Genomic DNA, 24,894 nt, shown 5'->3' with positions numbered 1-24,894 from the left:
GCCTTCATACTTCTTCTCCTCTTTTACTGAGAGCTTCACGGAGATATAGAGAGAGAAAGAGAGAGAATTTATGATATGCTATGGTGTGTTCTAAAGATTTGTGTTGTGGAGACTTTCACTTCTAACCCTTGGATCTCTTTAACATGACGTGTCAGCATAGTTTAGCCCAAGTAGATCTAAGAAATGCTTCTCCAAGCAGAGAAGCCAAGTCCTACAAAGTGTTATTGTTTTAATTTACATGCATGTCAAGATAACTAATAAAAATTAGTCAGGGAACCTCTCAGTATAAGAACCTCTTTCTTTTTTTTTGTTCAGCCCATAGGTTGGCTGTGTTTGCAGTTTTAAGCTGTCCACGTTCAAGACTCAATCTTTGTTAGGTACATTCCGGCCATGCATGCATATGACTAGGACAACCCCGTTCAATTTTGGTATCAGAGCTTAGTTTAGCTCTGTAATAATATAATTATTGTAGTAAAATACCTTGAGGACAGAAGTCTTAAATACATCAAACAAGATGATCGAAACTAATCGTTGAATTAGTTGAGAAGGTATTTTAGCCTTGATTGATCGGATGTGGTTGATATTGGTCAAATCATGGTTGGACCAGGAAAAGTTGGTTTGACGATTTGTTAATCGACGATACTTGAATTGTTATGTCGATATGATATTAACGACATTTATGTAGGACAATAGGAATTCTAGTGACCAAGGAATGGAAGGTTCGTGACTCATGGAGCACGAGAGGAAAAGCGTCGGAATCCATGTAAGAGATTCAAGACTTTTCTTGATTAAAGCTTTTCCCATGTTTTATACAAATGATGCATGTTTGGTTTGGTTATACATTAGGATTGTTATTGACCAAACCGTGAGATTTATTGATGGCTTGAGAGTGAGGGGGGCATATCTACTTCCTTGGGTTTCGATCCCCTAAACCTTCGGAGGGGCCTTTATGGACGGAAAAGTGTCTTACATCCCTTGTGGAGTGACACTGCTTCTAGGCGATGGGGCGTAAGTGGACACTCTCACTACACTTACTTGTTGTTCACAAGAAAAATGAGGTAAGTTGGATAGTGGGTTGATGAGGACCGGCCATCAGGTGATGTTTGGACTTGGCGCCAGTTTTATTGAAATATTGTGCATTGATTTTTAACTCATGTTGTTTACATTAAGTATGGTTTTAAATTGTTTTTATACTAGGTACCCATGAGCATTGATTTCAAACTTAGTCGAGATAAGCTCCTACTGAGCAGCAAGGATGAAAGCTCACCCCTACAATAGTTTGTTGTGCAGGTACTGAGCACTGCTGATGGGACAGTGGAGGACGGAGTTAGGTGAGTAGGTCAAAGTTTATAATTTGTCATTTGGTTGTTAACCTAATTCAATTTAACTTTCTCTTGAGTCCCATAGTTTTTGGACTTCGTTAAAACATGTTTTCTATTACGTTTATTTGTTTGCTTATTTGTTGATATTTGTTTATACTTGGTGAGCATTTATATTGAAATTTCGACGAATAGAATTTCAAAAACTAAGAGTTTTATTCGAGCCAATTCTTGGACGATAGCAGCCACTGCGGAACCACATCACACCACCTCCTCTGCCGGTTGGAACACAAGCAAGACTCACAAGAAACCAAAGTAACCATAGAGACAGTAATTGTCAAAGCAATCTGAACAGCCTCTTTAGATTGGACAAGAATTCGCCAACGGACGAAAGCTTGCTTAATGGTGGAGAAGACAGTAGATCTGGAACTCACCGTAGTTAAAACCATCCAAAGAAAGATATGGTGGAGCAAATTTGGTTTGTGGAGAAGAAGGAAACGTGGGATGGGGATGAGTTGTGAGTGGAGAGAGACAGAGATCACTCCATCACTGTAGATCTGATGAAATGAAGGAGATGGAGTTGGTAGATGGTGAGAGGGGCATATCTGGTTGATCAATGGGGTTGGGTGAAGGTGGAGATAGAGGTAGAGGTGATGGGGGAAGGGATGGTGGGTGGAATGGGTGGGGTTGGGTGAAGGTGGAGATAGAGGTAGAGGTGGGGGAAGGGATGGTGGGTGGAATGGGTGGCGGGAGAATGGTGATGGACTCTCAAACCAGCAGATCTAGAAGAAAATTTTTAGAGAGAAAGAGGAGCCTCTCTCTAAAAATCTTCTATTTTCTGGTTTTGAAGATATATACTTTGGAGATACATAGAAATACTAAAGAGAGAGCCACAATAATTGACAATCTGCATTTTAAAATATCTCTTGGCACCCAATTCTTTTAAGAATAGCTAGGAAGAATAGGTTCCATTATTGCATATAGAACAAGATGTACACGAGATTAAAGTGACTTGACCTAAAAGTAATCCACAATCTTGAGCGGATCCTTATAGCTTATCCCTCTAAGCTCTCTTATCTGTGAAAGATTGGTTTTGTTTTATTGTTAACTTGGTGTAGTTAGGTTTGAACAGTCATTTCCACATCTGGTTGCCTCCCCCACTAATTTGATTAGTGACTCCGGCCACATAGAATCTCGCAAGCATTTGTATTTAGGTCACAAGTGGACGGTGCAAATCCTACCAGGTAAAGAAGCTAGACGACCAAACCTGCTTCTAAATTCTTCTCTTGGACTACTTTATCCTCTCTAGTTTATCATTTCATTCCACTAATTAGTGTAAATAACTATTTTCCCCCACATGGAATGTTGTGATTAGTGTAAAGCAGAGGGATTAAGAAATAAGAATGATAATATTCTTAGCAAAAGAGAGGAGCACTCATGACTCACCCAATAAGAGAATAATTAAGGGGACCACAGTGAAAAATGTGATTCCTTCTTCTTGCTGATCTGTTTGCTTTTGTCTTTGAAAACCCAGGATGTGAATGTATTTATATAACCAGCTTGGGAGTTGGGAGCAATAGGTAAGGACTAAGAACACTCTCAATGCCATTGTGATCCTCTTGCCAACAAAGAAGCTCACTCTCTCGATCTATCTCTGTTGCAAAGATGTGGAGGAAGAAGAGGAAGAAGAAGATGATGGCTTTGAGTAGAGCAAGTTCTACAAGCTAGGGCAATTGTTCCACCACCCTCTTCCGCCCTTGATGGGGTTGCGAAGGGGCAAACGGCAAGTCAAATAGGCAAAGGGAAGGCAACGCCTTTCTTCCGGGTTCGTTACTTCACTCATCAAACTCTTTCTGGTGTAATAGGTGTTAACTGTTAAGTAAGCAGTGCAACTTTATTTTCCTTGTTGGATTGGTATTTGGCTCCAATTCTTTCCGATTGGGTTAGAAAGGCGTTGATATGGTCAACCAAGATGTGTGCTTTGTTGTTCCAGTGTGTGTACTAGATCATGTCTTCAAGGCCAATTGGGAAGGACAACAACAATCTAGATGTTTGTTTGACAATTTGAATAATTAAACTGCAGTTCGTTAAGTTTACATTTTGTTTGTTTGGATTTAGTTTGAGCAAGGTGTGATAAAACTTACTCTATATTTTGAATAATAATCTTTAAGATATAACCCTAATTAAAATGAAGCAATCACTCCCGCCAGCTGACATTTATCTATTTAACTAGCAAAACATGTAAACTTTGTACAATTATTTCATCACCAGAGATCTTCAATCCAATACAATATATTAGCATGCAGCTAGTAGGCCACTTATTCTAGCTCTGGTTTTGTGTTTCTATAGGTGCACAAATCACAAGTCCATAACAAAAAATTTCCGTTTATTTAGGGCTTCCCATACATGTAAATAGAGCTTTCAGTTTCCTCAAGTATCTCACTAACTTAGATTAGTAACAACAATATTAGTCCAATCATATAACTTTCAGTTTCGTCAAGGTCATACATGCATTGTGCGAAGATATATACTATACCGTTCTTCTTTTTGCCTTTTAAATATGACTGATTCATGTTAATTTGTGACATAAGCTCTTCATGATTCATCACTCATGAATATGTTAATTGTTTCATCTGAAATGAAGCAATAACAATAGCAATGGCATTAATGTGTTCTAGGCTGACTAGGCTGACTAGTTGAAGCAAAACATATCCTAGCTATACGTGTACATTGCACCCGAACTTGAATGCCAGTCGTTTTCCTTTTCCATTCCTAAATAACACAATCACGAGATTTTGATTCCTCTGCATGGATTTTTGCACTGTCATCGAGTGTCGGCAGTAAGTAACAAGCTATTGTTTCCCGAAATAATACAGAAAGGGAACCAGAGGAATGAAAGAAACATTGATGAATTGGCCAGAATATACACTGAGTGATGCAAAATCATTCTTGTATCAAACACTGAGTGATACAAGATAATTCTCATTAAACACGGACTATAAATCTAGTCATCTAGATAAAGACCATGAGATTGCTTCACATATCAGACTCGTTCTGTTGTACAAGTAAGCAGTCCAACTATATTTCCATGTTTGGATGTTATAATAGCTACATGGCTCGAGTTCTTTCTAATTGAGGTTTCGGTTGATATGGTCGAGCAAGCTAACACAGTATTCTTGTATCGATGGCTTTGTATACATTTAGTTAATTTTTTTTTCAGTTTCCTCCACTATCTGACTAGCTTGATCAGTAATTGACATTAAGATTAACTCGAAGGTACAATCTGGTCTTACATAGTGGGAATAGATTGAAACAATACCGTTCTTCCTCTAACCTCTTAAATAAGAATGATTCATCATTCATGCTAATTTGTGACACAAGCTTTTCATGATTTATTATTCATGAAAATTTTAATTGTTTCATCTGAAAATGAAGCAACAATAGCAATGACATCAATGTGTTCTGGCCATGCAATAAGCGATAAGAGTGGACTGCGCAGTTCATTTTGGACGCATGCATCCGAACCTGAATGCCATTCGATCTTCTTTTTCCATTCCTAAATGACGCACTCATGCAACATAAGCACCTTGCTATCCAAGTTACTTACTTTATAGCCTTTGATGAAGATATCTTCATAGCCTTTGATGAAGATATCTTCAAGGCAAAATGGTGAAAGCAGTGACAGCAATTTAGGCTTGTTTAAAGGAACGATTGGATAAACTGCAGTTTGTTGGGTAGCATTTCCTTCTTTGTACTTGATCTGTTCCACTGATTGAGTTGTGTGTTGCACCACTGATGATATCTGAAGCTGTAACAAGAATAAAATTAGCCTTATGAGGTAGATTACTAAACCTAGCTAGATGACGAAAAGTTGAATGTCATCATGGAAGTGTATCATGTATGAACATCATAACTAGATATATATACCTGTCCAAATGGAATGTTGCTATTTGAAATTTGGGACTGTACCGGTGTTGTTGGCCGTATCAGTAGTAAAGATACCTTTAACTCATGATTGATTGGCCATAAGTAGTGAATGATAGTCAGTGAGCAAATTTCCTATACAATGTAACGTCAAGTACTGTACTATATATGCAAGTGTTTCAGAGACCAATAATCCAAAAAGGCTTGATAGATTTATCAGATGGCTCCGGCGAGCACTTCAGTCATTCTGATTAGGCCCTAAATTAAAGCAAAGCAATATATTCCCATTTGGTATGTCATCTAATTCTCGGTCTGAAGTCTGCAATTACAAATTCCTCAAATACAAGATAAACTTACACCAGCTTTCTCTAGGGCAAGGGTAAGTATCATATTATTGACAACATTTCTTACTCCACCTGATGCCTGAGTGGTAAATACTAACTTCTCCAAAATGTAAACCAATCACAATTAGCGACTTAAACTCATTTGCTTAATTTATGTTATGACTTGATTGGTTAAGGTAGTTAATGCCGTGCTTTGAAGGTCTCCAGCATCTAAATTCCAAATTCCTACCCATTTGAATAGTTCAAGTACACACTAGAAAATGTGTACCATCGCAGAGTAAACAATTCAATAGGAAATTGTGCTTTATGTCACCAACAAACCCTCCTGCTTAAATTTACAAATCAAGCATCTTACATATCTTCAAGCCAAATGATAAATTGTCCAACCCGGATTTGTTTACTGTATCACTAAACTTAGTTTCATCCACTATCTCACATTCTTACTAAAGATACCATTTGGAACACGACTAAAACACAATAATTTACATTTAAATACGACTGAATCACATTAATTTGTGACACATTCGGAATATATTAGTGATTTGTTTGGTAGCTATCATATTTCAAGTTAAATGAAGCACTAACAACTACAATAACTTCAGTGTTCAAGGCATGCGATATTAGAGTCGGAGCAAAACATATGCTAGAATTGTACACCCCACTTGAACACAGTTGGTGATCTTTCGCCATTGCTTAGTGATAGTCATAACTCCCCTGCATGGATTTATTATGTGGTCTCATCTGATATGGATTTATTGGCAGAAAGCAAGGAGCAACTGTTTCCAGAAATAACACAGAAAAGCAAATCTTTCCCCCCAAAAAAAAACTGCCAGAACATTTTACTGTCTACCAACAAGCACCAAGAGAAAGTACCGAGTTGATACCTTCGCCACAAACTATGTAATGTGGTGTAATTTTGTTTCTCAACATGGAGTGATATAAAATCCGAGGAAAAAACTTTCCAACTACAAAATTGAAAATCTGTGCCCCATATCCTGAAGGGGATATCTGTCATATGACAACCATATCATCTACTTAATTAGTAACTCATTTTCCTTATCATCATCATCAACAAGAATGCAATTTCTAACTACAGTACCTGAGTAGTTTACCAGCAAGTCTGACTACAAGATCGGTGTAGTCCCATAATCAGTTATCCCATTCTTATTATCATCATCATCAACAGGAATGCAATTTCTAACTACAAGATCTGTGTAGTTACCATCAGGTTCGACTACCGCATCCACTATAGATCTAGTTTCTTCTTCATGGCTTCATATACCATATATGTAATGCTTGCAGCTGGCACAACTTTGAGAAGATTCGGAAACAACCCCTTGTAGAAACCTCTATATCCCTCCCGCTGAAGAGTTCTCCAGAATACATCAGACATTCCTCTATAAGCTTCTGCTGTGTTAGAACGTTGAGCTTGCATTCTGGAAAGTAAAGAATATATTAAGCACAAGAACAAATTAAAAGTTGTAGTAAATCCCAAGTGAACTAAAAGAAAATGGAATTGTTCGAATGCGAACTCCTAATTGAAAATCTAAGAAATTAACAGAAGACTTCAGTCATAAGTTGTACCTGGTGCGAATAACCTGCAAGGGATAAACACATGTTGCTCCAAGAGCTCCTGAGACTGTCCCACAGCCCAATTGGATGAGAGGGCCAGGATCTGCGCAAAAAGTGGAAAACTTAGAAGGCAATACACTACATGAAATTCAAACAGGAAAACAACTAAACAAGAGGAAATATACCAAACAGTTTCCAAAAAAAAGAAAAGAAAAAGAAACAGAGAGAGTCCTACCACTTTTATCATGAAGAAAATATGTCTTTGACATATCTTTTAAGGTCTCATAGGCAGCTAGGTCAATGCCAGCATAGGGGACAATCCCAAGAAGAGATGGTAATAGTCCTTTATAGAAGGCTCGAGGTCCCTCATGAGTCAAAATTTCCTTGGTCAGTATCCCCAATCTAGGACCCTTTCCAGCTTCTGAAGCACAAGTCTGTAATCGAGTCTTCACAAGATCCAGTGGATATATAGCAGTTTGTGCCACTGCACCTGCCATACCACCAGCCAAAAGTCTACCCGCAGTACCAATATCATCCTTGTTCTCTCCCATATTTTCTCCAATGACATTTTTTAACAATTCATAAGTATAGAACTTGATGGCACTTTCAGGTGCCACCTTCACAACATTTATTCCATTACCTCTGAAAAACCCCAAAAAACCATCTTCCTTGAATATCTTCCTTATAGCCGGCACAACAGATGCACGTGATGTCTGAACTTGCAAAACCACCTTCAACCGATCAAGAGGAGCAGTAGCAGTACGAGAAGCAGCTCCTGCTATAGCCCCTGCAATAAAGTATCTGCTCCTATGAACATGCTTACTGATGCCTTCTGGAATAACAGCCTGTTCTCCAATGTCCACGAGGCAGACCCTTTCCCAGTGATGATAAATGTTCTCAATAGTTGCTTCATGCGGATATAGCAGCAGAAAATCTCTCCATTCCTCAAAAGTTATAATTCCATTGTTATCCTTGTCAACATGCTCCACAAAATGAGCAAGTTCCTCATCATCCATTTCAATCCCTACAAAATACAAACTGCCAGGGCTTATCAAATGGACAAATAATATATCTGCCTACTTGAAGACTACAAAAAAGGAAATACTCCAACTTTCTAGCTCTCTTTTCCTCCTAAACCAATTCTCAAAGCCATACTACAATGATAGCCCTATGTTCTGATCAAGTGCAGTCTATACCATCAAGCCGAAAATACTCCCCACAAGAAGTTAGTGTGATGGTTGGTGTAAGACTTGGGAACAGTACCAATGTACCTTACAAGAATTGAAGTTTAAGAGAAAGTGAAAGATATTACTAACACCACCCTAATTGATCAGCTACTACTCTACTAGCATTTGACTTCAATAATCCAAAAATGAGCCATGTCTATCCAATACAATCAAATATCATATGCACCCCATAACCCCCACGCTTTTAACCAAACCAACATTCTACTAAAACCAACACTACTCCATCCTCATTGCCGAAATTAGAAACTATTAGACCACAATAATGCACAAGCCACAAAGTAACACAGAAACAAACAAAGCAACACACTCATGGAGGCTCGGCATACCGGCCTTGACGAGTGCCTCCCACAGCTCCTCGGGTAGAATGCAGCCATTGTGCTCAACATCAATAGCCTGGAAAATGCGGTACAGCTCGAGCTCCTTGTCATCCATATACTGTCGAAACTCGGAGTAATTCACCCTCCCATCCCTATCAGCATCACAAACCTTGAGCAAATCCTTAGCATACTTATACTCCCCGGGAATCTGAAGCGCCGAGAGCCCCGCCTCGATCTGAGCATAGTCCAAGTAGCCCAGATTGGCAGCGTCGAAGAAGTTGAAGAGGCTCCGAATCCGAAGCTCCCTCTCCTCCTTGGTCTCTCGGAGAGCTAGAAGGACGTGATCCATGGTGATGGGCCCGGGTGCTTTCTTGACCGAGTCGGCGACGGGCTTGGCCGCCGTCGTGGGAAAGCCGACATGGTCTGCGGCCGGCTTTGCCCCTGACATAAAAGAACCCCCAATCCGAAGCAAAATGGGGATCAAATTGGGGAATTACGGTTCTGGGTTTTGCGGATCAATATCGGACCCAACATTAAATGGGAGTTATAAGAAGAAAGATTGGAGCTTTGAGGAGAGATGGGGTGAATTGAAATGGGTTAGGTTCAATTTTTGATGATGATGGGTGGAGATATGGGGAGAGAGGGAGAGGGGAACAAGGATCGGTGTGGCTCTGTGGAGGTGGATATTCTTTTTTTCTCTTTTGGAAAACCAAACGCGTTTAGTGCCTCCACGTTTTTTTTGGGTGTTTCCGAAGGTTTTGTTTTTATTTTCTTTTCTGTTCTTCTTCTTCTTGTTCATGGGTTATTTGGCCAAATTATTCATTTTCCTTCTAATTTGGGTTTCCTTTTTTGTTAGCAGTTTGCAGTCTGCACCCACCAGAATCAAGATTTAGGGTGTTTGTTGAAATGTGGTTAATTTATATCTCCATCCGTGAAGGTTTAACAAATTTTTTTACAATTTTCAATAGTTTAATTGAGATTGTGTAATTTAATAAATATCATTAGATAACATTTTTCTTATTTACTGACTTCTCATACAAAAATTATATGGTCGAAACTCGAAAGTGATTCGATAGTGTATAGTGATAACTGTGATGTCTACACCTTGAATCAGCTTTTGCTTACTTTTAAGTTGGAGTTTGTTTCATAGTTAAAATCTCAAAGATGGTTTCATGTAATCATGTAATTATAAGAGTTCAGTAAATTGAGAAAGTGGTCTGGGCTAAAGTACCTTCTTGAATATACTATCTAGGACTTACCGTTTACAATCATCTCCGATAGTTTCATGCAAAATTATAATATGTCGTCTCTCAACAAGTGACATGCAGCAAGCCTCATGCCACCACCCTCTAGACCCTCAAATACCTTCATATGGGTGCTGCTCTGTGAAGTTTCAGACCCAAGTCACACAACTACTGCTCGTAGTTGATCTCAATATCCAGGCGTCATGATATATACTATCATATTTTCCATCATCTATTTTGTTAGACACAAGTCATAGAACAATTTAGTTTATGTCTTACACAAGCAACGAATATGGTAGACAAGTATCTGAGAACATGAAGGTCGCGAAAGGGCTGTGGAAAGGTTCATTGTTGGATGAATGCTGGAGATCTTATCGAGTTGTGGAAGTTGAGGTTTACTTAGAATTTAGTCAATTTACAAACTAAGAGACTGAATATATGTACTCCAATCACATTCTGGGAAGAAATTCACAGAATTTAATGGGGTTTAAACTCATTCGACGCAAACACCGTACTCTGAAATTATTGCTACAGGGGAGGTACATTGGTTACAGAACATCTACATGCCACAGTGCAAAGTGAAAAACTAGATTCAAGATGCTCTAATCACAAAACTAGTACGTAAAAGTTCAGACCAACATCAATCTTGAGCCATTCCAATCTCTTTATCAATGCTGTTGATAAAGAAACTAGCAGCTTTCACTGACAACCCCAGATCTGCAAGAACAAAAAGCATCACATAAGCTTAACGAATTTGATGTGAGACATGATCTACTATACAAGTTTTAATGCGGACTTTTAGATTTGTTAAGAAAGATTAGAGTCTGAAATTTGATGTCAAAGTCAAACTAATCCTCTAGACTTTGATTCAGTAGCCTTGGTGTTTAACAATGTCATACTCAAAGTGAAAAGTCCAAGCTAAGCAAGGAGGACTTTGGCAGGTTCTCTGCAACCAAGATGTAAAAGAGGCCCATGACTCCTGTGTGTGGCTGTGAGCTGCTGTAATTAGATCCCACAACCAGAGTCTCCCCATCGTTTATTTTGACAGATCCCGGACGTGGATAGCAAGTTGACATTCCTACAATGTAACCAGCCTCGTCTCCAGCTTCCTCGCTTTGTCCATAAATTGGTATTGATGAACATATACCCCGTCCATCCTAACATCATCACAAGCAAGCATATTGATTACAGACGATACATTTCAAAAATAAAATTCTTTCATGTAGAGGTCATGAAGACAAGAAACAGTCCAATTCATACTGAGATGCCATGTAAAGTCTTAACTACAATTACTAAAGGATGTGATCAAGATGCAGTGTGTAAAGCTTAAAGCTTAATCCTAGATACCGGATGAATAGCACAGACTTGCAAGAGTTATCAATTTCAGATAAAATACAAATAAGTGAAAGAATTGAATGAGATTATTGTACTGAGTTCCAGTATATGGCAGTGAGAAACTACTACACAGCCAAGCAGAAACAATTCAAACAAAGATCGCTATGAGTATCAGAAAAGCACCTCTCTATATAGAGTTGCGCCAAGCCCCCCAGTGTGCTGATGGGCTACACCATAGACAATATAACCACCAGTTGGCATAGTAATCACTGCCTGTTGATTGTGAAAACACTGATCATTTACCGCATCGACAGTACTGCAAGGCTCAACATTATATTCGACCTGTACAATCAAAAGCCAGACAGTTTAGCATAAAAGGAATTAAATTCATTAAAGAAAAATAGAGCAGGCAGGATAAACGATCAACACTACAGAGACCAATATTGCAACATGTTATGCAATGAGTCAAGTTCACTTACCCGGCAATCATGTTTAAGAGAGGATCCTGCTGATTGATCCGTTCTATCGGTGGCATCAAAGATATAAATCTTGACAGGCACGATAGAATCAGACCAATCAACCCACTTCACAGTGTATCTCAAGTAGAGGCTTCTCTTGACACCATTATAGCCTTGTTTTACACTGCACTGTGTACCATCATAACAGCAGTGCAAACCCCCTGTGTACCCTGGCCTCAACGGCTGGCCTCGTCCATCTTTTGTCACATTATACAGATCACACCTGCATTCAGTGCATCCCAACCTATCCACTGCTCCCCGAGTATCAATAGCATGAACATTGAGCATCCATCTCTCCTCATACCCAGCCGGAATCTCTGCAGGGTTGCCAATCTCTATTCCAAAAGGATCAGGTACATGTGTGTCTGTCTTTCGTGTTTCTGACCCGAGTCCATAGTACTGTCCAAGAACATTATTCTGGCACAAACCACTGTTTCTCACTAACTGAAAATCTGAATTTTCAATATGATCGAAACCAATCTGCTCTGGTTCCAGATAACTTGTCCGAGCATAATATCTTGCAAGAACCCAATGATGCAGATAAGTCTCGTGAAGAGGAATAGGATTCCCTTCTTCATCGATCACCTCAGCATTGAAATACTTTATAGCAATATGACCTTTTGGGAAGTTAATGTTGTAGAAATACTTGTCTGCAACTGACCCTGGTTCCAACACAAGCTTAGGGGAGAGATAAACGTTAGTCCTGGTCTTAACCTTATTGATCCGAATAGCATCTGAACATGGTAAGCTTAATCCCAGTACTAGCACAGCTAACAAAAGCACCAAACTTTGACAAGAAGGTCCCATTTTCTTTCTGCCAATATCAAGATAAAGCTCAAGTTAAACAAAATCCCAAGTTTTACACCCCAAATCAATGAAATCATAAACAAAGTTGGTCTCTTTCATACTTTCTAACTAGAATTACTGACATGGGGGCCATGAAAAGTTTGTATTCCTCAATCATAACAGTTAAGGGTTGCTATTCAGATGTTCCAAATAGGCCATACAGGAATCAGTAAACTATAATCAGTTACAGGATTGCTATTCAGATATTGCAAACGGGTTGTTAGAAATCAACAAACTACAGAACAGTTACAGGATTGCTACTCAGATTTCGCAAAAGGTTATAAGAATCAATAAACAATCTGGTAAAATAACATCATACTCAAAATCATAGTAAAACCAGACCAACAAACCAAAACCATGAACAGAACATACCCAAGTGCCTCAGCAGCAGCAGCCAGAGCAAGAGAGGATTGGGTTCGATGATAGCTAGAAAGGGTCAAAGTTCTGATCTTCTGACTTATCGAAAGGTATAAATAACAATAGAAGATTCTGCAGCCGTTTAATCTTTTTAGAAATTGCAGGAGCAAAAATGGAAACGAACTACTGAGAGTGACAGCTTACGAAAGTGATGACGATTTGTAGATTTATATGGCTGTCGTGTAAGAAGCCATGGAGGCAAATATTAATACCCACCACTTTCACAAGGTAACATGACAGAAAAGTTAATTGACTAGGGTTAAATATGTGGCCTCAGCCATGACGCATTGCATCAAAATTAACTAAGCCAGACAATACTGACTTTGTTTCCTAATTTAACATTTGCCAAGTAGTTTCGGATTTCCACCATGTTTAACTTTTAAATTGGATTCTGAAAACGACGGTGTGTTTGGTCTGTTTCTTAGAGATGAGTATGGCTTTCTTTGTCTGGCCATGCGCCTCCAAGGCCGTCTGTGTTCAGACATTAACTTGGACTCTAGCAAATGAATACTTCCCAAAACTCATTCTTCAAAGACAAAATTTATATTATTGAGAGACACATATCAAAGATCCTATCATGAATAATTGAGTCTCTATTTGTCTGAACCATCATATCTTTTTTATTTATTTCAGGTTCTTGAAATGGTCAATTTCTTCCATTCTGATACTTAGGCAGCAAGTCTCACGACTGAACACTGTGAAACCTTGAATGCAACAAACCAAGCTCAATTTGGAGGCAATAAGATGCTCCTGGACCAACTCAAATGCTGCTCCTCAAGTATTTTCGTTTTTGCTTGCAAAGTAAATTAACATAGAACACCAGATTATTCGTGTTAATTCTAGTTAATTAAGCATATCGTATCTCGATAGAGGAAAATTGTTTCCCAATGTATTACAACTAAAATACCAAATATTTGATAAACAACCTCACAGATTTGTACAGTAGTAGACTACAGTGTTCTTTATAAAGACAATAGCCAAAGTTTGTCTATACAAGATGATAGTTATGTACAAAAACTGATCCTGTAGACTTGGATTCAGTGCCTTAATGTTTAGCAACATCTTACTCAAAGTGAAGAGTCCAAGCTAAGCAAGGAGGACTTTAGAAGGTGCTCCGCAACCAAAATGTAGAAGAGGCCCATGACTCCTGTGTGCCGCTGTGAGCTGCTGTAATTAGATCCCACAACCAGAGTCTCCCCATCATTTATTTTGATGGAGCCCGGATGTGGATAGCAAGTTGACATTCCTACAATGTAACCAGCCTCATCTCCAACGTCCTCGCTTTGTCCATAAATTGGTATTGATGAACATAGAACCCGACCGTCCTAACATCATCACAAACAAGCAGATCAGTTACACACAATACAAATATAAAGAGCAACCTTTCATGTAAAGGCCAAATAGCAGATACAAAAAACAGTCCAATTCATACTGAGATGCCATGTACAGTCTTAACTACTATTACTATAGGGTGTGATCAACATGCAGTCACGCAGTGCTAAAAGATACGAGATGAATAGCACAGATTTGCAACAAACAGGATTGAACTTTTTCTAGCTGATAGAAGCATACACCAGCTTTTTAGATTAGACGTTTAGTGCTAAATATCCAACAAGCTCCAAGCCAATAATAACTTACGGATAACTAGACTTCCTTATAAATGTTCAGGTATACTCAATGTTCAGGTATTACAACAATCAATGTTCAGGTATACTCAGCAGTATTTGTAATCAGGTATTCTAAGCAGTATTTGCCTGGTTATCAAACAAATAGGCTTCCAGAATGATCCTGTTATCAAAGTCTTTTAAAGTTTTTCAGTTACTAAACTACATAGAAATGTTGGCAAACTGTTACATGTTGTTTTAGAAAAACTCTATAGAAACTAAGAAAGGTGATTTACCATGCGCTTGCAGGTGTTGCCAATTCAGATATATACATGATAAGCACATGAATTGAATGAGATTATTGTACTTGAGTTCTAGCATATGGCAGTAAGAAACTAGTATACAGCCTAGAAGTAAAAAAAGCACCTCTCTATATAGAGTTGCGCCGAGCCCCCCGGTGTGCTGATGCGCTACACCATAGATGATATAACCACCAGTTGGCAAAGTGATTACTGCCTGTTGATTGTGAAAGCACCGATCATTTACAGCATCAACAGTACTGCAAGGCTCAACATTATATTCGACCTGTAAAATAAAAAGCCAGACACCTTAGCATAAAAGGAAAATAACTCATTAAAAGAAAAATAGAGCAGGCAGCATAGTGATAACCTATCAACACTACTGAGACCAATGTTGCAACTTGTTATGCAATGAGTTAAGTTCACTTACCCGGCAATCATGTTTAGGAGAGGGTCCTGCTGAATGATCTGGTCTATCAGTGACATCAAAGATATAAATCTTGACAGGCACAATAGAATCAGACCAATCAACCCACTTCACAGTGTATCTCAAGTAGAGGCTTCTCTTGACACCATTATTGCCTTGTTTTACGCTGCAGTGTGTACCATCATAACAGCAGTACAAACCCCCTGTGTACCCTGGCCTCAAAGGCTGGCCTTTTCCGTCTTTTGTCACATTATACAGATCACACCTGCATTCAGTGCATCCCAACTTATCCACTGCACCCCGAGTATCAATAGCATGAACATTGAGCATCCATCTCTCCTCATATCCAGCAGGAATATCTGCAGGGTTGCCAATCTCTATTCCAAAAGGATCCGGTACATGTGTGTCTGTTTTCCGTGTTTCTGACCCGAGTCCATAGTACTGTCCAAGAGCATCATTCTGGCACAATCCACTATTCCTCACAATCTTAAACTCTGGATCTTTAATATCCTCAAAACCACTCAGCACCGGTTCCACATAACTAGTCTCGGCGTAATATCTTTCAATAACCCAATGATGCAGATAAGTCTCATGAAGAGGAACAGGATTCCCTTCTTCATCAACCACTTCAGCATTGAAATACTTCATAGCAATATGACCTCTTGGGAATTGAATGTTATAAAAATACTTGTCTGCAACTGACCCTGGTTCCAACACAAACTTAGGGGAGAGATAAACGCTAGTCGTGGTCTTAACCTTATTGATCCGAATAGCATCTGAACATGGTAAGCTTAATCCCAGTACTAGCACAGCTAACAAAAGCACCAAACTCTGACAAGAAGGTACCATTTTGTTTCTGCCAATATCAAGATAAAGCTCTCTTCAAACAAAGTCCCAAGTTTTTTACACTTCAAATCATAAGCAAAGTTGATATCTTCTCAGAACTCAGGAAACTACAAAACAGTTATGGGATCGTTGCTCAGGTTTTGCAGAAGGGTTGTATAAGAATCAATAAACATTAATCCAATGAAATAACGAACTCAAGCTCATAATCATAGTAAAACCAAAACCATGAACAAAATTTAAAGGAGGCTGAAAAGCCAGAGCATAGTACTATGATAGTAGCATACCCAAGTGGCTGAGCAGCCGGCAGAGCAGGAGGGATTCGATGATAGCTGGAGAGGGTCAAAGTTTTAATCTTCTGGGTGTTGATCAACCAAAATTATTCTACGCGCACCAATTGTGCAAGTGAAGCAGAGCAGCTGATATGAAATAGTTTGATCCGGTTATTATTATTATTATACATATGTTCTAATACCGTTAATAAAATTAAAATCTAAATAAATAATATGTAAATGTTTCTAATACATGAGATGATAGGACCTGAGGTCAAATAAGATGTACTATTATTATGGACACTTAATTTAATCCAGATAGAAAATGAAAATAAAATAAAAAAATTTAGGGTCACTAATCTTGATTCGATCTTTTCATACGATGATTTGAGAAATCATACATTAATTATGTAAGTGCACAAATCATACATTAATTGTGTAAGTGTACATTGCTGCGTAAAATCCGCTCCGGTTAATCAAACGGTATATTTATAACCCGCCCCCCCCCCCCCCGACCGGCGGTAAGATTTTAGAACATTTAAGTTTTTGTCTTAATTTAGCTAGCTAGTATTAAATGTAGGCTTAAAACTCTCATTAATCTATCACTAAACCCCTCTTAAAATTTCACAAACTAATTAGTTTTGGACAAATCAAGAAAGATAAACTCATATTAAGAAAGAAAATTATTAAATTGACGAGTCTTTATATCTTTATATCTTAGCAATCAAAATAGATAAAACAATTGATCACTTTTATTTAGCAAATAGTAAATTAATGAATTTACTAAAGATAAAAAGTGAAGTAACAAATTAATAAACTACTATTTTCTCATCTGTACATTTTCATTGTTTTGTATAAGATTAGAAGATGCATAAAATAAAGGTATGCTCTCAATGAATAAGAACATCTTCAACAAGGAAAAAAACACAACATTTTTAATTAGGTGAGTTCTTATTAAATTTTAACATATAATTTTGTATGTTATATCCAGACCCCCTCAGGTTGTAAATTCTGGCTCCGCCACTATTTATAACACTGGAAGATTTTACAGCCGTTGCACAAATCATACATTAATTGTGTAAGTGTACATTGGTGTAAAATCCGCTCCGGTTAATCAAACAATATATATATAACACTGGAAGATTATGCAGCCGTTCAACCTTTTAAGAAAATGCTGGAGCATCAGTTAAAAAAAAAAAATGCTGGAGCTTGGAGATAGAAACGAACTACTGAGAGTGACAGAGGAAGAAAGTGATGACGTTTAGAGATATCGATGGCGTGTCGTGTAAGCATGGAGGCAAAAAATCAAGATTAAAGAAGAGTACCCACCAATCCACTTTCACCTTGATATTGTAACATAGGCAAAGACTCGGACAAAAATAATCATAACAGATCAAAGAAGAGTAAAATTTAATAAGGCCAAGTCTTTGGCCTCATTTGGTCTGAAAAAAAAGAAAAAAAAAAAGTCTCTGGCCTCAACCATGACGCATTGCATCAAATTAAATTAACTAAGCAAGATAATACAGAGCTTTTGTGTCGTAATGAATGATTTGCCTAGCACTTTCTAATTTCTACCATGTTTAGTTTTAAACTTTTAATTGAACAAGTCGAGAACACTCTTATTTAGATGCCCTTGCTTACAGGAGATTTGACAGCAAAGTATGCTTATTAATTTCTACTGCATCCATCTCCCTCCATGTCTTGGGGTAAGTTTTTATGGTCTAAATTTATTTTGCCTAGAATGTCTCTACATGCTTGGAAGGTTTTGAAAGACAGAATAATTTGTGATGAACTTCTACAACGTCGAGGAGTGGCTTGGGTTTCAAGATATGAGCTTTGTGGTGCATGTACTGAGTCAACCTTGCAACATATTTTCTTGCATTGTCCCTTTACAGCTACTATATAGTCTTATTTCTTATCTCTTTTTGATCCGGGGGTTACTCCCCATACAATTGTGGATTTATTTCACAAAAGAGTTTTGGTTGATCTGTTTTACATCGATCTTATGGTTTGTATGACATGCGAGGAATAAGACCAGATTTGATGGTAAGTCGTTCTTTGTGGCTTCAATTTGTCATCTCATTTTAGGGTATACGTACATTAGAACGGCCAGTCGGAGATTGTGCTCTAGAGTTTTTCAGGTGATAAGAGGAGCAAGGTGCGACAACATTGGAACTGTATCTTCTTTAGAGCAATCACAACAACGATGATGGGTGAAGGAAGTAGTCCTTCTCTGGAGGTGGACAATATGGACATTTTAGTCTATAGTCCAAGGGCCGAGAAGTTACGAGTGCAAGTGAACCGAACACCTAATATGCACTTTTAGCTTTTTATTTGATCCAGCCATCCACGTGACACTGTTATGTATATATACGAACGTTGTTAATAAAAATGAAACTCAAAAACTAGTCCAAGTGTTTCAAACATAAGAGGTGAAGATCCGAGGTCGAATCAAAAATGAAAAGGTCAGATGAAGAAATTAAGGGTTTTATAGTCTTCATTCTATCTTCGCATCTCCAATCGGGTGACTTGCACATTAATGGTGTAAGTGTACGTATCTTGGTGTGTGGAATCCGCTTCTTATGGACAAGTGAAAGCATAGTTAGAGGGCAAAACACAAAACATTTAGAAAATGGACAAATCAAAATGTTATTAAGGCCTATAGACCAATCGAGGTTCTTCACACGACTATTTGTCCTGTTCAAATCAAGTTTTGAACCAAAAAGTTTGTGCTCTCACTTTGGTCATGCTTCTTTTATGGTTATGTTGGCAATAATAGGTGATCCAGTATGTGGTAATTGGCCTTATATGATTCTGATATGGTATTTTCAAGATTAATATTTCATTATGGATTTGTAGGGTGAATGAGTCACTTCAATTTTGTGTGTCAACGGTTATACATCTAGTTAATATATGGATAGTTTTATGTAACAGGCCTCGATACAAGTACTTCAACAATCGGTGTTGAGTCAAGACGTTTGTGTTCCCTCACCTTGGCCAGGGGCCAGCCCAGCCTCGTTTCTAGCGAACCAACAACCAAACGGAGAGTAATGACCGAAAGGAGAACAAGGAGAAAACCGGATATCTTTCGGCTAAATTGTTCTTCTTTTTTTTCTTTGTCTTTAGCTGTAAAGTTTAGTGGCTAGTTTTGATATAGGTTTTGAAAATTTTGTTCAATATTTCAGGGGGACATTATTGTGTGAGGATATTGCTGACGGTCTTCTTGAGCCTTCAAAGATCCCATTCAATGGTCCATTTAAAGACATAGTTTTCCCAAACTATGATTATTGTCGGTGTGGGCTTGTCTATGGGAAGAAATGTAGTTGTTTGGCCTACAATGAACGTCTCCCATATGTGGATGGCGGGTGAGTGAGAAATATTAGTTGGTTTTTTTTTTTTTTTTTTTTTTGTATGAGTATATATTCATAAGGCCTTGAACTATATTTTTTTAAGGCCTTGAACTATATTTTTTAAGAACTACAAGAAAGGATAGGACCAAAATACACGAAAAAATTGGGAAAACAAAATCAATGTCATGAGGTTCTCATTATAAGTTTCGCTATCATTCTTATCCACTCAATTAGAACCTTTTGATGCCTCTTATTATTGAGCTCCGGGAGTAAGTTTTAATAATTTTATTTTTATTTTTTACATATAAATATTGAAGCAATTTCTTTTATCGTGTAAGCAAAATGAGACATAGAAGTTGTTGTTTCGTATTCACTGCCCTGGTGAGTCTTCAAACCCCTCTACGCTATTTAAAAAAACTTGGCTAAAGTCTACTATAGGAAATGAGGTTGGTATGCCTGTCACTATGGCTGAAGCTTTAAAGACAATTATGCCGGAGGGGAGTTATTGCAACAAACGTTTAAGGTATGCACTATTCTGCAATAGTGGAAATGTCGTGTCAGAGGTTATGTTTAATCTTGATATCCCTAGTTCGGTGGCTGGAAAGGTCATGCCAGTCATAAGGGCTATTGAACTAGTTGGAAGCATGTATGGTTGAAGGTGGATTCTTCCGTGTTTTCGTCATCTAACTCTTGTTAATTAACTTAATTTAGATATACAACTTTCTTTCCAATATTAGTTAATTTCCACTATTGATCTTTATGGTTTTTGGCTAAACCTCCTCAAGTTTCAGTTTCGTATGTGGTTCAATCTCAAATTGGGTCTATAATAAAAATTGTATATGTATTTATTATTTTGTGGTGTTTAACCTTTGTGTTACTATGATGTATATTTTGAATGTGATATCTTTTAAAGACTATTCTTTTACCGACATATGATATTTGAGTGTCACAACTGCAAGTGCGATAACAGTTGCATTATGCGTTTTTCCCAACATGGAGGTTTTCAGCTTGAAGTGTTTAACACCGGTAAAGACAAGGGCTTTGGCGTGAGATTAGCGAAACAGATTCCTCGAAGAGCCCGCATCGGTGAGTACTTGGGTGATTTGAGGAGAGTGGAGCACTCTGAGCAGAAGTCGGAATATATTTTCGACATTTCATGTCTCAATCAACTGAGGCATGTATGAAACTGTGGATTCTCATATTCATGACAAATTGGTATAGTCTATTAGCTTTTCTGTAGTGTTGCTGACAATTTTGTGTTATAAAACTCTGGATATATATATTTTTTTCTAATTAGTTTTGTTGTAGTGTTGTTTATTTTGTTTCTCATTTTGAAAATCAGTTGATATGATTTAAGAAATTTTTTGATGTGTTCATAGTTTTGAACTTTCTAACAATGAATTATGATTCGTTGTCTAAAACTATGGATACTCTTAGTCATGAAAAATTGATATAGTGACTATAGTCTATTAGCTTTTATGTAGTGTCGTTGACAATTTTGTGTTATAAAACTGTGGATATTGTTTTTTCCTATTAGTTTTGTTGTAGTATGTGTTGTTTGTTATATTTTTCATTTTAAAAATCAGTTTGATATGATTTAGGAAATTTTTAGGTGTGTTTATAGTTTTGAATTTTGTAACAATGACTTTGATTCGTTGTTTGAAATTGTAGATACTCTTAATATCATGAAAAATTGGTATAGTCTATTATTTTTATGAACCTACAAATGTTGTTATAGTCTATTAGTTTTGTAGTGTTGTTTATTGTGTTTCTTATTTAGAAAATCAGTTGATATGATTTCGGAAATTTTAGGTGTGTTCATAGTTTTGAACTTTGTAACAATGACTTCTGATTCATAGTATGAAGTAGAGAGCAGAGGTTTGCAATTTTGAACTTTTTTAATTCAGTGTGTTTATGCATAAAAGTTTTTTTTTTTTAGAATGTGTTGCAATTGAACTTTTTTAATTCAGTGTTTAAACATGGAAGTTTTGTTTGTTAGGTTGTCAGGAGTGATGATGTGATGGGGAGTTATGGTGAGGAGTTGGTGTTGGTGGGAGGGAGACGGATGTCTCGAGGGATATTGTATACAATGTTGATGCACTTAAGCATGGGGACGTAACTAGGTTTATCAATCATAGTTGCAATCCCACTACTTCTGCGCAATCTATATATTGTGCATCTTTCAAGTCAGATGCCGTTGTTGACGAATGTAGCATGAATTATGTTTTTTGCCTTCAAGGACATAGAGGCATGGAAGGTATATTTTTCTTAGAAATTATTTGATTTCACTTGTTTTTATAGACCGAGAATTAACTGATGTTTTATCTTATTTTATAAGAGATCACACTTGATTACAACCCTCGTGGTCGAATGCAGAAGATTACAATTATTACACTTATTTTATAGGAGATCACACTGTGAATCAACCAACTGAAGTGGTTTATTTGTTTTTAGACTGAGTTGTTGGCTAAACCATGAGTGTTGCATACTTTAATGAGCAAGATGATTTCTATTTATGTCCACTCTCCTGGTTCTCTAAAGTATTACTGTTATCATTTATGTTTTCTAGAAACGTGATATGTTGTAGTAGTTTCAATATGTGGAAAGTAGAGATCTACACTTTTTATTTTTTATTTTTTTATAAAATAGAGATCTACACATTAAGCACATGAAGAAGGAAAGGCTTTGGCCTTCTTAATTTGGTTTTGATGGCACAACACAATTGCGAATTTGTGATCCTTTTAGAGCAACTCCATCTGATGAGTTATTGTTGCCAACTCAGCTCTACGGCTCTTATTTGGCACGATGAACAACTTCCATCCAAGTAGCCATTTACACGTCTAAGTGGCATTGAGGAGTCCATGTCAAATTTGACATTGCTGAACAAGACTGCCATTTCTTTTTTTAATTTTGTCAATTGCTCTCTCTCTCTCTCTCTCTCTCTCTTCATTGCGTTTCTCTCTCTCGATAACTTTTCATCAGTTCCACAACCCAAAAAACTCATCGAGTAGAAAACCCAGAGCAAAGCCTCATATCTCTTCCTCTTCCATCATCCTTTTTTCTATTGTCTCTCTTTGTCTTGTTTATCTCTTCCACATTCTAAACCCAGAGCAAATCTCATTGAAAAAAAAACATAACAAATCTCATTGCCATCATCCTTCTTTATTTTGTTCTTGAATATCATGGACATGAATCTTAAATTATCCGATTCATCTAGATTTTTGGAATCTTGTCAATTCCTCATCATACGAGAGTTGTTAGATCTAGTATCAAATATAATCTTGTGGCAACTTTACATGTGTTTGTGATGAATTTTAGAAGTTTTTCATCTTTTACTTTTTGGAAAAATAGTTCATATCATTATATCAATATCTAAAAAGCTAAAGTCTATCTTGCCACCTAAGCAACAAATAAAGATACTAGAAAAAAACATGTTAAGCAAGCCTCTACTCTTACGATCAAGCTCGCCTCCTACGACTTTTCACGCCTAATTCATCCCTTGCCAATCACGCAATTGTTGTACAAGAAAAAATTAAACATCTATAGAAGACTCATAGAGCTACGACCATCTAACTAGAGACTTGTCCCCAGCCTTAGAACAAATTAAAACAAAACTAACTCTTTCCTATCCAGGTTGGAGTTTGCTGCGAACTCTTCCAAAGCCCAAATATCTTCACCTGCCAGATGAAACCCAAAACTCCTTAGGTTTGCAGTTGGTCCACCAAATCTTATTTTGGGCCTCAAGATCCAAAAAACAACAATAGGCCAAAAAAGCAGCCCATCCCTAGACATGCATGGGGAGAGAAGCTGGTTGTCGTCACCATCAGCCACCCTACGTAACCGGGTTTGCGCCATCCCTGTTCCGGCCAAGACCGTCGCTTCATGACTACCTATTCTTAATCCCAAAGCGAAATTCGCTTTAGACTAGGTCTGAACCACCCAAGGTGGGTGAATCTTCCTCTTTCCAATACATGCATGTATTGCTTCGCAGCTCCCATAAGCCACCACTACCATAACCCTGTTATGAAAAGACCCGACTTCCATTTCACTATCGTAGCCCTAGCCTGAGATGTGTCTCCAATTCCGACCGGCATATCATAAGTTTCCATGTCGCAACCCGTGTCCCTAACAAAATCTCTGCCAACCCCCGTTGTCGAGAGATCTCCCACCATTGTCGTTCCTAACCTCCCGAATGAGAGGAGAAAACCCACTAGGCACCAGAGCAATAGGCCATAGCCTAACGATTTTCCTCCTAAGGAAGAGATGCAGGAGATGTCGATCTTGAGAGAAGCAACGCACCCAAACCCTAGCAGAGCGCTAGGTTTCTTCATCTTTGTTTAAGACACAATTTTTAGAAGTTTTCATCTTTGTGAAAATGGAAATGATTTTAGTAGGGATTTGCTACATGGTCCATAAAAATAATGTTGTGTGTATTTCTTTTGTCGGCAAGAATTGTGGAATTACTCCATTACGTGGCTGAGGCTAGAAAGAATAGTCAAGGTCTGAATGGGGATCTTGTGGCCTCTCTTTGCTTGCACCTAGTGTTTCTTTAGTTTTACATTGTTTTTCTCTAGTTTGTAGTAGCTATGTTGCTTTCCCTATCATTTTATTGTTGCAAGCTTCTGGCCTTTGTGTCTTTGTGCCAAGTTTTCAGTTTTCAGTTGTGTTTCCCAAGTAAAAGCAAGTCCAACAGATTCTCTAAATTGTTTGATTTTCTCTATTTTGGGGAATATGGGGTCATTTTTCACTCCAACAGCTTCCCTATCTTATTCTCTAAAATAGGGAAAGAGATGAAAGAGAAGTTTTGCTTCTCTATATTTACAGATTCTCTAAAAATATTTAGGGAAAGAAGAATTGAATGTTGCACATTCTTTAAGGCTCAAAGATAAGAAAGAAAACATAATTTATTCTAAAAAAATAAGCTTTTATATTTTTATACTTATTATTATATTGTAATAAATGAGGATTTTTGTTGCAATAAATATTTGAATCTTTAAAATAAGGAAACTGTTGGAT

General features: G+C 37.6%; 3 protein-coding genes across 3 annotated transcripts; all 3 read right to left on the bottom strand.

Moving 5' to 3' along the window:
• Positions 1–6,376: 6,376 nt before the first annotated feature.
• Positions 6,377–9,307, bottom strand: LOC101301110 (calcium-binding mitochondrial carrier protein SCaMC-1-like). Its single transcript, XM_004300332.1, has 4 exons — positions 8,733–9,307; positions 7,395–8,183; positions 7,172–7,262; positions 6,377–7,023 (listed from the first exon to the last, which is right to left on the bottom strand). Exons 1-4 carry the CDS (start codon positions 9,169–9,171, stop codon positions 6,834–6,836), a joined length of 1,509 nt encoding a protein of 502 aa, XP_004300380.1. The 5' UTR covers positions 9,172–9,307; the 3' UTR covers positions 6,377–6,833.
• Positions 9,308–10,003: 696 nt separating this feature from the next.
• Positions 10,004–13,107, bottom strand: LOC101300825. Its single transcript, XM_004300331.1, has 5 exons — positions 13,039–13,107; positions 11,782–12,630; positions 11,486–11,644; positions 10,867–11,124; positions 10,004–10,684 (listed from the first exon to the last, which is right to left on the bottom strand). The coding sequence occupies exons 2-4, from the start codon at positions 12,625–12,627 to the stop codon at positions 10,867–10,869; spliced, it is 1,263 nt and encodes a 420-aa protein (XP_004300379.1). The 5' UTR covers positions 12,628–12,630; positions 13,039–13,107; the 3' UTR covers positions 10,004–10,684.
• Positions 13,108–13,912: 805 nt separating this feature from the next.
• On the bottom strand, positions 13,913–16,651 carry LOC101300539. The gene is made up of 4 exons (XM_004300330.1): positions 16,544–16,651; positions 15,417–16,269; positions 15,114–15,272; positions 13,913–14,408 (listed from the first exon to the last, which is right to left on the bottom strand). The coding sequence occupies exons 2-4, from the start codon at positions 16,260–16,262 to the stop codon at positions 14,151–14,153; spliced, it is 1,263 nt and encodes a 420-aa protein (XP_004300378.1). The 5' UTR covers positions 16,263–16,269; positions 16,544–16,651; the 3' UTR covers positions 13,913–14,150.
• Positions 16,652–24,894: the final 8,243 nt, after the last annotated feature.

Source organism: Fragaria vesca, linkage group LG5 (assembly GCF_000184155.1).
Source record: "Fragaria vesca subsp. vesca linkage group LG5, FraVesHawaii_1.0, whole genome shotgun sequence".
NCBI classification, from domain to species: Eukaryota; Viridiplantae; Streptophyta; class Magnoliopsida; order Rosales; family Rosaceae; genus Fragaria; species Fragaria vesca.
This window is presented reverse-complemented; position numbering and strand designations above follow the sequence as displayed.